The sequence below is a fragment of the Lineus longissimus genome, chromosome 16 (genome assembly GCF_910592395.1).
Source record: "Lineus longissimus chromosome 16, tnLinLong1.2, whole genome shotgun sequence".
NCBI classification, from domain to species: domain Eukaryota; kingdom Metazoa; phylum Nemertea; class Pilidiophora; order Heteronemertea; family Lineidae; genus Lineus; species Lineus longissimus.
This window is the reverse complement of record NC_088323.1, coordinates 1,953,029-1,966,873: the sequence shown is the minus strand read 5'-3', so window position 1 is coordinate 1,966,873 and position 13,845 is coordinate 1,953,029. Positions and strand designations below refer to the sequence as shown.

The 13,845-nt window shown below is 39.8% G+C and overlaps 3 protein-coding genes across 4 annotated transcripts; 2 read left to right on the top strand and 1 right to left on the bottom strand.

Moving 5' to 3' along the window:
* Positions 1 to 32: 32 nt before the first annotated feature.
* On the top strand, positions 33 to 2,209 carry LOC135500511 (UPF0538 protein C2orf76 homolog). 2 transcript variants are annotated; one of them, XM_064792032.1, is made up of 6 exons: positions 33 to 174; positions 619 to 756; positions 1,001 to 1,051; positions 1,191 to 1,228; positions 1,371 to 1,452; positions 1,724 to 2,209. In XM_064792032.1, exons 2-6 carry the CDS (start codon positions 624 to 626, stop codon positions 1,798 to 1,800), a joined length of 381 nt encoding a protein of 126 aa, XP_064648102.1. In that variant the 5' UTR covers positions 33 to 174; positions 619 to 623; the 3' UTR covers positions 1,801 to 2,209. The 2 variants fall into 2 exon arrangements, with proteins under 2 accessions (XP_064648102.1, XP_064648101.1); XM_064792031.1 differs by having other exon boundaries at positions 600 to 756.
* On the bottom strand, positions 2,020 to 10,769 carry LOC135500510 (cilia- and flagella-associated protein 221-like). The gene is made up of 19 exons (XM_064792030.1): positions 10,519 to 10,769; positions 9,879 to 10,066; positions 9,344 to 9,540; positions 8,945 to 9,048; positions 8,599 to 8,755; positions 8,256 to 8,388; positions 7,958 to 8,069; positions 6,717 to 6,763; positions 6,443 to 6,595; positions 6,085 to 6,174; positions 5,748 to 5,940; positions 5,416 to 5,537; positions 4,972 to 5,160; positions 4,663 to 4,839; positions 4,178 to 4,428; positions 3,932 to 4,027; positions 3,481 to 3,591; positions 3,142 to 3,213; positions 2,020 to 2,985 (listed from the first exon to the last, which is right to left on the bottom strand). The coding sequence occupies exons 1-19, from the start codon at positions 10,649 to 10,651 to the stop codon at positions 2,859 to 2,861; spliced, it is 2,652 nt and encodes an 883-aa protein (XP_064648100.1). The 5' UTR covers positions 10,652 to 10,769; the 3' UTR covers positions 2,020 to 2,858.
* A 292-nt stretch (positions 10,770 to 11,061) lies between these two features.
* LOC135500527 (vesicle-trafficking protein SEC22a-like) lies at positions 11,062 to 13,357 on the top strand. The gene is made up of 6 exons (XM_064792048.1): positions 11,062 to 11,389; positions 11,526 to 11,689; positions 11,902 to 12,081; positions 12,282 to 12,406; positions 12,659 to 12,727; positions 12,992 to 13,357. The coding sequence occupies exons 1-6, from the start codon at positions 11,214 to 11,216 to the stop codon at positions 13,190 to 13,192; spliced, it is 915 nt and encodes a 304-aa protein (XP_064648118.1). The 5' UTR covers positions 11,062 to 11,213; the 3' UTR covers positions 13,193 to 13,357.
* Positions 13,358 to 13,845: the final 488 nt, after the last annotated feature.

Genomic DNA, 13,845 nt, shown 5'->3' with positions numbered 1-13,845 from the left:
CACCAGGGAATTCCCATTTCGGGAATGCCCTTTTGATGAAAAATTATGCTTGGAAGATTGTTGATGTTGTTTTCAATAAACTTCTGCTTTCCAATATCATTTTTCCATGAAAATTCTTTTATCTGACACTTCATAAAACAAAAACCAGCAGTCGTAATCTTCCTTCAATTCAAGGTACTCTTATGAGCTGTTTGAAAGAAATATGGGTGGATTTGATTGAGATTTATAATCATGATTTAAGTTACTGGAACCACTCATTTTGAAGATAACTATTAGTTATTATAATTATAATTATAATAATGTCATTAAATGTGGGTTGGTCAAGTTGGCAATTAGGCTAATTGCCACATACCATCGATACTAGGCTTACAGGTTTGGGACCTAATGGGGTTGATTTCGTTCGTGGAAAACTAAACTTTAGTAGGCTAAACAGCGACCACCCATTTTTGGCAGAATGATACTTGATAGTCTTAAAACTTATAAGGCGATAAAAGATGGCGTAAATCCAATTGTCTCAGCCAATATACTTCGATGGTTCATTTGATTAGCAGAATGCCAGTTGACACCAGTTAATGAATCAGTTTTCTTGTTTCACACAGTTTATACCACTGGCACTAGGTATCATGGCTGACGGCCCTGTCGTTTTGACGGTCAGACTCATTCGATCATTTGAACAGAGAAACATCAAGCACTTGGTCTTCCAGGCTGTTGATCTAAATCAGACTGTCGGGGACTTCATGGACTTGGTAAATAAAGGTACGACTGCTGGCAATGCTGCCATCAGTGTAGGGACTATGACCATCTTATAGTCCGAAGAGAGGTAATTGAGTACACATTTGCTAAAGGGCACCACTGAGATTAAATATTCATATATGGTTCCACCAAGAGGGACCACCAGCCTCTAGATATGCCCAACATGATGAAGTTTGTCTCCTGACCTCCATGTCACTGATGCTCCATCCCCTACCACAATTTAACATTCTCATTCTTTCGTTTTCAGACATTCTCACCCGCCCAGGAATTGCACCTCCAGTTAGAAAACATGCTTATGGTAGGTTCAAACCAACAGAGAACAGTTTGGGTTTGTGCTTATTGGAGAGGACTGCATTGTCCTTCTGGGAGGATATTCCATCATTCAGTTTGCAACATTAATCTTTTGATCCCTCAAATCTGATACTTGTACTTTTCAGACCAAATGAAGATCCAACATAAAGCCTTTGGTTCCAAGGTAAGCATATGGAGATTGTATTGAAAAGCATACTTACGATCTTCCTTACCACCAATGCTTGAAGACATTAGTAAGAAAATGTGTGAGCCCATCAGGCCCCCCTTCATAAAAAAGTGATATGTTGATATTTGTTTCATTTCAGTCAACAGATCCTGTCATTGTATTACGAGATGATGATCAACTTATGCTTGTGGCGGATAAAACATTAGCAGAATGTGGTGTTGGTAAGTGACTGTTACTTTACTGTTAGTTCCCCTATTACAAGACAGCTCCTTCTTCTAGGCCATCGATGATGAGCATAAAATTCTTTGTTTTATGGATGTAGACAATTTGGGCTTTGGCTCCAAGGTCAGCCACTGGCCCCAGTAGGTTGGGCATCTGTGTCCCCAGGGCAGATTGTGTCGGACACCTTCAATAAAGAGACCAGCAACATTTGCTTTTCAGATTCGGAAAACTATTGTGAATGCCATTTAATGTTTTTTCTTACATTTCCAGAGAATGAAACCGAAATATCTTACTTCAAAATGGAGGAATATAAGAAATATAAAGAAAATCCTGGTCTGACTTGGTGACTAACCATGCAGAGAACTTCAGGAATACAAGAACTCTGGCTCTGTATCTTGAACTTTGTCTGGTTCAGGTCTGAGACTAACACCCGTTGGCTTCATCTGGAGCATAGGTCATCCAAGGTTGTCCTCCACCTCCTACTGTCTGTGCAGAGGGCTCAATTTGCCTCCATGACACATGCAGGCTGCAGCAATCCAGAAATTGAAAGAAAACCGTGACATAAATCTTTCTTCCCAATTGAAAGACTTATTTGTAACATCGAAGAATAACACTTGGAATTCTGGTTCTGTAAAATACTTTTATTACCTTACAAAATAATGTGCACAATATAATGGAGTGCAAGGACAAAAAATCTACATGTTGCATTCAGTTTTCTATGTACAGCTCTGATTACAAATTGATTAGGTATTTACATACATGTATTGAATCTTTTTGTTTTGTTGATTTTGTTGGACGGAAACAAAAGTAATAAAGATTGTATTTGTAAAAAAGAAACTAAAAATTATTCTTCCTTTATTTTTCGACTGAAATTCTCAGATAGCTAGTCCAAAGCCATGGAAATTAACAAGCTGAAGCAAACAGCCAAAGTTTATGCTTGACAGAGTATCTGTGTCTTCCTAAAATCTACAATGGATGGATAAATTACAGCAGTACAGTATTGTTTTACTCAATAGTGTGGAACTTGGACAACTCACAGTGAGCTTTGACTACCAACAGCCTGGAAAGCAGACAATGACACAAAAAATACAGAACTTTTAGAACAGCATAAATCCAGCAGTTGACATTCGCAAAACTAGCACAGAATGTAATTCAGTAAAGAAAATCAACAATGGACGGAACTTTTTCAAAAATCATCACAGAAAATATAACATGATAAACAAAAGAAATTTGCCAATGAGAGGTACTGAGCACAGCCAGGGAAACATGGTGGCAACAAGGGTTAAGACTCTAAGACCACCATACATACCATAACGACTAGTCTCAAAATCACACTTTACAAATAATGGGCTGTATAACTTTTCTTGGAACGTAAATGAAGGGCATATATTGTTTTAAGTGTTGATTATTTCAAGACAAGGTCCTTATTCGTCTTCAGCATATCCATATTTTCAACTTTCTGTTGAACTTTCTGTCCGAGACGATTGTATTTCTTGTTCAGAAAATAGTCTAACTCTTGCTCACGTTTTTCCCTGAAAAGAAAAACAAACATGGTTGAGACCAAGTTTCGTACAAGGTGTGAATGAAAAAACCAAATCTCAATCAATGATGAGGTTTGATTTAACAATTGTGCTTTGTTTCATTCAAGGCTACTTGGTAGATACTGAAGTATTCAAAGGCAAACTCACCTAGGAACTGGACCAGTTGAAGCCACTGGAATATTCGTGGCGGGCATCTTATTGCCTTGTGGAAACATATCACTGGAAAACGATAGAACATGCATTACTCGAGAAGGTAAATTGTTCTCAAATATCACCAAGATGACCCATAATATCCGTCAGAAAAAAAGGTCCATCAGACCGTCATCAGAAACAATCTGCTAGAAAACTCCCTCGCTGGCTGCAGAGACCATCACTGTTAATTTCTGAATAGCAAGGAAAAGTAATAAATTGAGAAACTTCTGACGATTTTCTTTTAGTCACTTTAAGTGTTAAGACTAAGAGCAAGAGTCTGTTCTGATTACTCACTCTTTTGGTTTCTCGTCTGTCGGTGTGGAAGTGTCTATCAAGGCAAATTGGGCATTGACCATAGCTGGGGTCAAACTCACGGGCACCTCGTCCGTGTTAGGTTCCTCAGCCCTGTAATACAAGATACACCAATGAAAACATCTTTGAATGAGGCTGCATTTGACAGGGAAAAATGATTTGGGGTACATCAGTGTTCTCCATGGAGTTTTCTATAAGAGGGAAGAGGGATGACCACCGGTTCTGTCATGGTGCCGAGAACCCTGGTACATATAGTGAAATCTGTGCCTTCACAAAACATCTTATCATCCCAGGTTAAAGCTTCTTAGTATATTGTTTCTGTGTATCACAAAGAGTCTTCAAAGGAGGAGTTAAAACTGAACAAAGCACCATGATCAGCCACATTCCAGCGGACCTGGAATGATGATAATCGGAAAAAAACAAATGTACTTACCCTAGTTGTAAGATGTTTTCTCTGTCATCGTCTGGCAAGCCATCAAACAACGCTGGCACTTCTTCAGGTGTCAGCTCACCACTGAAGGGATCAGTCCTGGAAGAAAAGTTCAACAATAAAGCTAAGTTGAACAAAACAATTGAGGACCAATGGTATATTGGTCCTTAGTTCATTAGACAGCAACCTCCCAGTACTTTTGGCATGAAAAATAAGCCTAATCCTGCATCCAGATAACTATAAACTTACCATCTTGGAACCCAGACATTTGTCAGTGTTGGCGTGAGAGACAACGATGTCAGCCCCTGTGATGGGAATTTCTTCCAAGTCATCACTCCTCTGATCACATCCTCGCGGTCCAAGAAACGTTTCTGTGTCGCGGTGTGTATCGTTTCCTTGTCGTACGTGACGTAGCGTGGCAGAGGACACAGATGGAAGTCTGGGTCAGTCTCGGCATAGGGTAGAGGAGGCTGGAACACCTGCAGGCCAGGGGCAGGGTTCTGGAAGAGTGAGATTCACATTACACATTGAGCAAGGAAAGAGTTGCAGCGCTCAGGAGTAGCTTTTTCAATGAACTACCATGATGGGACCAGGCAGACCACAGCTGTACTGTTGTATATTAATGAGAAACCTTTCTTTTGGATCACACTGTAATGTGTGCAGGGTGACCAGGACCATAATTGACATCTAAAAGAAACTATGCACAAGGTAGAGAATGATTTACATGTACTTACAAAGATATGCAGAGCTGGGTATTCGATAGGTTTGAAGAGCGCATTTGGTGGGGCAAGAGTGAGCAACGGGAGAGGTGTCTCGACCTCTTCGACCTTCATGTCACCTTCGTTGATTGGTTCAGGGGACTCTCCTTCAATGGGTGGCTTCACCTGAGCAGGCAGACTGATGATTTCATCCTGAAACAGACATATTATTTCAATGAGTTAGACTTGTTTCACCATTATTTAGTCACATTCTATTTTCAAAGTTATTGTTCTTTTTTAGTTGTCTAGTTGACACAGAACACTACTCAATGAATAGCAACATACCTCCGCTCCAGTTCTGAGAGGCCGGCTCAGCTTAGGTGGGACATAGCCACTCGATGACTCCTGTATGTTATGATACTTATATCCCATTAGTTTGTAGTTCTGCGGGACCTTCAGGTTGAAGTAGGGTACCTTCCTCTTAACGAAGACTACAGTGGGGTCGACGGGGAGCTTGTCTAAAGCATCTGGAGCCTGGAAAATGGTTCACAGTATATGATGATTATTACTAAGGAACCTTCTTTTCCTCATCTTAACAGTGTATGCTCTGCACTCACAAGAGGTATTCTCCAGAGACCTTTTTCTCCTTCAAGATGGGATGAAATCTTTTCGGGCACCTCAGCAACAAGTATTCGCGAATGTTACAAGGATGCAATGAATTATTTCAACTGATAGAGGTGACTTTGTGATTAAGACTATATTATAAACATCAAGACAATATCGACTTACCATATCATCTTTGACATTTGGCGGTACATACGTTGGGAATGTGACGGATTTGATTTTATCAGCCGTCATGTACTTATCAACTTCACATTCCTTCTGTTCCTCTTTCTCTTGAAGAAGTTTAGCTAAAATAGAGAGAGAGTTGGTCAAAATGCTAACTTGCTATTAAGACAACAAGAATAGAGTAAGGGTGGGGTGGGGGGGGGGGGGGAACTGGCCCAATGGTCAGATTACCTGAGGTCGTGGTTCACAATTGAGAAGAAGCTTAAGGTGTATTTTCACTTTGAAATCAGAAAGGACACAGCTATAAGCAGGCAAATACTTCGGATACTCACAAGGCGAGTGATGAAATGACTGTTTCCTCTTGCCGATATCCTGGACCAAGGTCTTCAGATATTTGATCTTGTCGTCTGCTCTCATGCGAATGATCACCTTCCTGCCCGCCTGCGCAAACTTGCTGAGGGATTTATGTCGGACCGCCCAGGAATCATTGGTGTAGAGGTCAAACTGGATGCCTTCTTTTCCAATCTAGAAAAATGAAATTTACATATTCACTTCACCTGGATGGAAAACTGGTAAGTTACTGCACATACATGGAGTACAACATGACTGATTCGTCAGTTGATGACATTGTATAACAGTTTTAATTCAAAAATGAAAGTTAACCTTTACCTCACTGTGATCTCTGAATGTTCGCCTGGAAATGCAGTCAGAGCAAGTTCTACCCAGTTCTTCATCTTCTAAAGGGTCTCCTCGCCGGTACTGAAAAAAGCAGGATTGCCACAATAAATATCTTACTCCTAGACATAATAGTGTCAGTTTCCAGCCTAAGGACATTCTCCCCTCAAAATGGACTAAGATGACTATGGTTCGGAAGGATTTCACATCCACACTGGAACTGCAAATGGTACTTCAACACCACTCATATTTGAACAATGTTAGTTCACTAACCATTATGAAATAGATTTATCTGTGTGCTGATGCGTTCATCTGCTCCCCCCCCCCCCCATTCTCTTGCTAGTGACCCTACCTTATAGTCCTTGGTGGCTTGGACTCTCTGATCCAGAACCTTGACCTTCTCTTGTATACTGATCTGTTCATCTCCAAGTTTCACTTGCCATCGTAGCTGATTCTGCCGCTCCTCATAGACATTCTGTCGTACTTGGTGCTCGAACAGAGCTTCCTGAAATACGATATTCAAACAAATATATGCCACACTTTGATATCAACTTGGGAACCCTGGGTTGAGGTCAAATGATTCTGGCTGCAGATTTTGAAATGTGGGTGGATTTTTTTCAACTCACCTTCATTTGTCTTGTGGATGGTGTAGAATCTTGTTTAGTGAGGACAGCTGAAAAGTCAAAAAAATATTTTGTCTTACTTCTTTGACTGCTCATGGGTTCTCAGAGGTGCAATTTTATGGTATTCAAAAGTCACATAAGAGACATTTTGACTATTTCAAATGACGAATACTCAAAAGGGAGCAAGTATCCTTTGGGCATAGATATGCTACCGTTTCCAGTGTACTAAAATAAAAAATGTACTAAAAAGGAATATTTCCTATCTCAATTGGAAATTCTGGGTTAAACAGCAGGAAGAGACAAAGTTATTCAGGAATCAAATTTCGCATTTGCAGCAATTGGCAATTCAACTAGTCAACCCTTGTTTGTGGGGTGCTTTTAAGTATTGTTTGCTTTTAAGTGCTAGAGTGATTGCGACACAACACAATCAAACTGATGAACAAATGACCTCAACAATAATTCAAACTAAACATATATAAGAAACGGTTGCAAAGGTTTGTGCCAAAAATCGGGAGAATTCGACCAGGAACCTTACTCTAAACCCCAAACTTCAAACTTTTCAAAACTTGGTACCATGCATGTCAGCTAACAAAAGTGAGTGCTGGTGATAAAACTCGCTATGTGTACTTTCTATTCATATCTTTCTTCAATAAAACGTTTCTCAAGCATTGCACAATTCACAAAAACTTGTTTTGAAATTATTCAAAAAGTGGCAAATTCTGAATTCAACCAATTTTTTATCGACAGGGACATTCAGAGAGTCCATTTTAAAACTTGAACTCACAGTGTTGTACATATACTGGTGGCAATAGTCTTGATCAGTTATTTCGAAAGAAAGAGACAAGTTTAGGTAAGGAATCTCTGAATGTGGCTGTTCTCTCAATTGTCAGATACCCACTTCCATCCTCGAGACACAGAGCATGAACACCATGACCTGAACGACGCATAATTTTTATACAATCTTATTACTACAGAATAATTGAGCACATCAGGAGGTAAAGACAAATGAAACATGCCAAATTTCAAAATGTCCCAAACCGCAAAAATATAAAAGATGGAAGTTAGTGTCAGCAGATGTTTCTAAACTTGGTTGTCCTCCATGCAGTTCAAGGGAACACAGTCGGTTGATCAATTCATTTGTGACATTAGAAAAGTATGGTTATTTTGATTAGCTACCAGTAATCAATATTGACCACGATTACATCTGATTCTTCAAATGAAATCTATCTTACAGCAAACCTTACCTTCTCGCAAATCTTTAGCTCGAAGTTTTCCTGGTTCCTGGTTTAGAACACAGGCTACAGCGTATGGTGTATTCAAATCTGCGGGAAATTTTATACCATTTCTTTCGATTTCCTGAAATGGTTGACAAGACATACCATTATTCATTTTTGGTAAAGGTGATAGATCAGTAGCTTTTATTCATTCACTGAGACATTTCTCTTCAAGATCCGTAAAAATTCACTTAAACTTTAGTTTAGGTAAGTTGTTTCTGTTAGAGGAATCCTACCTAAAATAATGAGGACAACTGTCACAACCTACCTGTGGCTCTTCTTGGACTGATTTACGTACTTCTTCCTGTCTCTTCTTTTTCCGCCGGCAGCGGTCGATTGGCGATATACATGTTGGATCAAGAACTCTCGGGTCTTGGATGAAAGACTTCATAGTAAGATCCCTGAAAGGATAGAATAGAGATAAACCCAGCCACAGTATTGATTACTGTTTACAAAAGAAAACTGTCATGACCTGCCGGCAATTACAAATAAAATGGAGATATTCTAGGTCAATGAAACTTGGCTAACAAAAATGAATTCTACCGTAATCCAATTATGATATCTCTGTAATCAGGACCAAGGGTGTACTTGGTGTGTGTAAGTCTACTCACTTGAGGAGTCCAGGTGCAGAATATCCTACTATCCGGCAGACCAGAGGCTTCGCATTGAACTGCGAGATGTTGACTTGCAGCGTTAGATTACACGTTGAAAAATCAGCTGGGGAGAATGTAACGTTGATGTCCACACTACCATTGGCTGGTATCACACCTGAAAAGTAATTTAGATTCTCAATGTTAAAGAACAAGTTATTCATTGTTACTGTTGCAAGACCAGAAAACACATTTACTTTAACTGAGTGTATTCTGCCTCAACCCTTCCATCACATACATTTGTAAGTGCAGTGAATGTTACTCAAATCAGTCGCTGATTATCTGGGCTGTCTGTAAAGAATCTTACCTGCCACAGGTTTAACTTTAAATGCTGGGTGGGGTTGTAAGAGAGTCACTTGGTATTCAAAGTCAATTGGGCAGTTACACCGCAATGGAAGGGAGGTGCTTTTTCTGAAAAGTAAACATACTCTGAATAAATGATGAGTTTAAACAGCACATGAACATGTTTTTACATGAAATTAATGCAGCTTGGCACAAGTCTCTTTGGTGCAAATAATTTTTTACAGAAACTTAACAAGTTATTATGCAGCTGGGCTGGTCTTTCAAGTCTCTTTGATGTAGTTGAAAAACTAAGACCAAGAGTTACATGAATGAATCTCAACAACATTAAATGAAAGCGTTTTAGGACAAGACAACTTTCCGTTTCCTGCTGCCCTAAAATGTGAACACTGTTGTAGATTCTTACTTTTGCCCAACAGGGACAGGTGGAAAATCGACATGGTCCGGGAAATCTGCTGTGTTCATGACGGGATAGGCATGGATGGGGATGATCAGGTTATCCTCCCCCTTGCAGTGGATACGGAGACAATCATAGTAGTAACGCCATTCATCAGGAGTGAATTCTATAACGCAATCCAACGTCAGACCAGGGACTAACCGATCCTGAAATTTGAACAAGACTGATGATTAGGGTGTGAAACTCTCACAATATGGCAGTGATGCATTGTCCAACTCCAAAGGGAGGAACACCAAATAGCCAAGTGTCGAGTTGTTTCTTTTGTATTGGCAACAGCAAGATAGTCTTTATTCATTCTTTGTAACGTGAAAATATTGAGTCCTCAACCACAAGGAGAAGTCTTCTTGATGATGGACTACTGCGAGGTATTTTAAGAGTTGAGCAATGTGTTCCATGGAAACTTCCTTTTGATGTCTCAGTGGTTCAAGACACTTGTTGTGCTGCAAACCAAGGTTGGTTACACCATCTCATCCATCTGACTTACATTTTTAGTGTATTTGATGCTGAAGTATTTTGATTGTGGAGGTATTATGTGGTAGCGCTGGACCTCTGTTGAGACATTTCCAAGCCATAAGGTCTGTTTCAAGGTTTTACCAAGTTCAAAGCCTCCAAAATGAATGACAGCTGGTCTTGCTTGCACCACAGAATTCTGAGCTACCTTGGAGTAAATTTCTGAAAGAAAAATTACTCCTCATTGTTAAGTTTATGCATGCATGAAGGAAGAACAATCATTAATTGATTGATAGCAACCATTTGAATGAATGATCCTGTTGATCAGGCACCAGCTACAGCCAGGTGAACGCAACATGGGCCATGGTCGGCTTGGGCATGGGCTGGGCCTTGGCCAACTAAGTACTTCCAGATCTTCTTCATTTGTTCGATTGACTAGAAAGGGGCCTTGACAATGACATGACAACTTGACCGGTAAATGACCCCTTCGTCATCACTTCAGTCCTCGGTCTCCGACTATGGACGCCGCAGCGCAAGGCATCCCAACTCATGAACTGACTGGCAAGGTCCATCAGATGCCCATCAGGAATCACTGTCACAATGAGTGTTGTCTGTGACGGTACGGTGGAAACATGCATAAAAAGATAACAGAAACAAGATAAAATATTGCTCACTTGTTTCCAACAAATGATTCGGAACTTGCAGCTCTTTTCTTGGGGCAACAAGTTGAAGAGTATCCAACAGAATTCCGTTATTTTGGTGCCCATTTAGGGTCGTGGGCCTGCTCATAGCTTTAGCAGCCGCCATGTTTATGTTTAGGAGTTTATTTTTGATAGATAAACACAACTTTTAGTTTCTTTACATGGTTGTAAAATAGGTTTTTCACACTATTTTCTGAAGAAAACAATCCTTGTCCACCATGTTGTTTATGTGGCGAATCACAATTTTTTGTTCACATTTCGCCCATAAATAAGTTCTACATAATTTTGAATCTAATGGAAAATTTCATGCAATAGAACAGCAAAAAGTAAGTGATCATGAGATAAATGCTTTTTAAGTAATATAAAATGATCAAAATGATAAGCACAAACATCCAAATCAGTCTCTTTCTTCAATATCAATACGCTAGGGTCGAACTACTTCTTGTTATCGTTGCCCCGGAAACGATGCAGTTGGAGCTCTCCAATAGATAATTCCAGGAAAAGGCGAGAAAACGCTTTAATGGCTGCGGCCGCGTCGACAAACATTTTAGAATTTTGTAAAAAATAACAACAAATTTTCACTATTTTTCAGTCAATTTCGAATGCAATCACAAATCCAAATCCACAGAACCAATGAATTCTTTGTAATGAACTGAAAAAAATGTAAAATGTTGCTTTTTGCGCTTGTAGCAAGGGTACATGATGGTGTACCTCTGGCAGCCAGCACGGATTTGAGCCACCATCCACTTGTTTCTGATGCACAAAAATATGTCAAAATCATCTCTAAACGAGCGTCATCATTCCCTGATCGGTGTGCTGTCCAGGGAAATGGATATCACATATAGTATGTACCGGTATCTTTTTGATTAATTGAATTGATTCATAATCTACCGGTAGTCTACTTGACCATTAGATTCATTCAATTATTCATTTGCATTGAGACAGTCGATGCTTTGAACTAGATCTTTGTATTGTTTCAGTTTCATCACAGCCTTGAATGTATGTTGTGTGGCATTATGTGAAGGGGGATTTCCCTATGCAACGGCCTTTGCCTTTCTACATGACCTTCAAAAAGAGTTCATCACGGCCTATGACCCTAGAAAAGTCACCAGTATTCAGAGACCATATGCACTTATCGAATTTGGTAGGTTTCAAAAGGTTTTCCTGCTTTACAAGATCAGAATCCATCAGTGTTAAAAAGTCTGCTCTTTATAGTATGATTCCATGTCCTCTACATGTAACTTAGGAATGTCAGTTAGTTTGCAAGTTTAAATCAGTCCAGCATTGTCAAGAAGATATCTCACTCCATGGTTGTTCTTTTTGTGAAATTCACCCATTCTTTCGTTTATACTTCAGATATGAACATACAAAAATTAAAACAAAAATACAACGGTCGAACCACGCCCAAAACGATGAGTAATTTAGTAACTATGAACGAAGAACTCGCTCTCAGACCACCACACCGTGTGGAGTTGGACCAATTGGAAGCTGTCTTCGGTAATTCAGGGAGTACTCCTAATACCACCAGACCCACAGGTAAACATGTGACAATGATGACAATAGTGTTACTAATGATAATAAGCAGGTCGTGTCCCAAATGATGCAGTCGAGAGACCTGCTTCAAATCCATCACCTCAGGAACATGGTTCCAGGTCAGAAAGGACATCCTTGTTTGGTTGCTGTGCTCACATATCAAGTTGTTGTTTTTTTTACATAATATCTGTGTTCTTTTTCAGTGCGACCAAATCGACAGTTTATTCCATTGAATGTACCAGGGTACCTAGCCATTGTTCTCAATGTAGTCTGTGCCATTTTAAATCTCACCAGAGGAATGTCTGTAGGTCATGACGGACACTTTGATGTAAGTCTAAACTTTTTGGTTGTCAGTCGCAGTCAATCACTTATATCAAACCAAGATTCTGGTTATGCATGTCAAGTATACCACCCTGGATAGATCTATATAGGCTATAGTTAGCGGGAGCCAGGGAGGCTGTTGCTACCCAGATGTCTCAGAAAAACGTGTTTTTCTCTGCCCCACCCCCCAGAGAGTCTATTGCCCCCTCCCAACCTCTAGTCGCGTCTCTAATCTTTATCACATCGCTCATCTTTTCAGCATACATTAGAAAGTGCATATATTTATGGAGGAGTGTTCATGGCAGCGGCTTTTTTATGTCTATACCAGGTGAGAGTGAGAAAAATCAATATTTCAGTTTTATGTTAAAAAAACTACAGTTCCAGGAATGTTTTGGGAGAACCACGTCAATGTCTAAATGGGGTTGATCTGTGTTACTGTTATACTCAGATTTAAACACTTTCAATGGAAATCTCCTTACTATCGAGATGTAATGAGATGGTCACTTATAGGCCCATCAGATTCTATGTACATTTAGATAAAAAGAAGCAACTTGGATACAGCTAAATCTCTTTTTCTCTCCTTCCTTTTCAGATTTACCTATTAAGACAATTCATCCCCTGGCGTAGAACGCAAACGTTTCTGGTGATGGCTTGTTTACTGCTGTGCAATTTCTATACAAGTGACATACGGAACCATGTACAGGTTGTCTTTCATGTGATGGTGACAGGTTACACAACATTCTTTGTCTTGAATAGACAACTGATCGGGAAGTTGCCTGAATACAGTGTATGATGATGGAGAATTCATGATAGATTGGCATACACATAACCTTCACGACATGTTATGTGTATGCGACTGCATGGCTGAGAGACTACATGGTTGAGGTTTCATCTATATATCAAATTGTTTGCAATCTATTTTTTGTATACATCATGTGAATTAAAGTATTACATTATATATTTGATGCATTTTGTTGGTGAATTATCAAAGAAAATGGGTATCTTGGAGTGTACTTGGTACACTAGTCACTGATTACTGAAGACGATAGCAAGTTTGGCCTGTTTTACACCAAGTTGGGGGTCCCAGGAGCCTCATCACCAAGTGGTTAACGCTGCTGCGTACCAAACAATAGGACCCTGAGGAGAACCCAGGACCGTATTCTGGTTGAATGCAAGAAACCATATTTCTGGCTCTTCACAAGTTTGGGGCTCCATAGGAGATGAATAATGAGGGTCTGTTGGATGAGACTAAAAGCTGTGGTCCCTTGTACTCGAGTTGATACCAAGGCAAAGATCACACACATGTATGGGAGGACAGCAGCGGATAGTAAAACTTATTCGGGCAAAAACCAATTAGGTAACCAGGCTGGTAATGCTGATAGTTCTCAAACATGGGCAATCACATCGGCAGCTTACAGCAGTGACCATGGAATGAATCCATGGACA

Coding starts and splice junctions, on each gene's coding strand:
- LOC135500510 (XM_064792030.1), bottom strand. CDS start 10,651: ATGGCGGCTGCTAAAGCTATGAGCAGGCCCACGACCCTAAATGGGCAC. Junction 8,070..8,255: donor CAGTCCAAGAAGAGCCACAG/GTAGGTTGTGAC, acceptor CAACCATTTCAG/GAAATCGAAAGAAATGGTAT. Junction 5,538..5,747: donor GTCATTTCATCACTCGCCTT/GTGAGTATCCGA, acceptor TCTCTATTTTAG/CTAAACTTCTTCAAGAGAAA.
- LOC135500511 (XM_064792032.1), top strand. CDS start 624: ATGGCTGACGGCCCTGTCGTTTTGACGGTCAGACTCATTCGATCATTT. Junction 757..1,000: donor CATGGACTTGGTAAATAAAG/GTACGACTGCTG, acceptor TTTCGTTTTCAG/ACATTCTCACCCGCCCAGGA. Junction 1,229..1,370: donor ATAAAGCCTTTGGTTCCAAG/GTAAGCATATGG, acceptor GTTTCATTTCAG/TCAACAGATCCTGTCATTGT.
- LOC135500527 (XM_064792048.1), top strand. CDS start 11,214: ATGTTGCTTTTTGCGCTTGTAGCAAGGGTACATGATGGTGTACCTCTG. Junction 12,082..12,281: donor TAATACCACCAGACCCACAG/GTAAACATGTGA, acceptor GTTCTTTTTCAG/TGCGACCAAATCGACAGTTT. Junction 12,407..12,658: donor GTCATGACGGACACTTTGAT/GTAAGTCTAAAC, acceptor TCATCTTTTCAG/CATACATTAGAAAGTGCATA.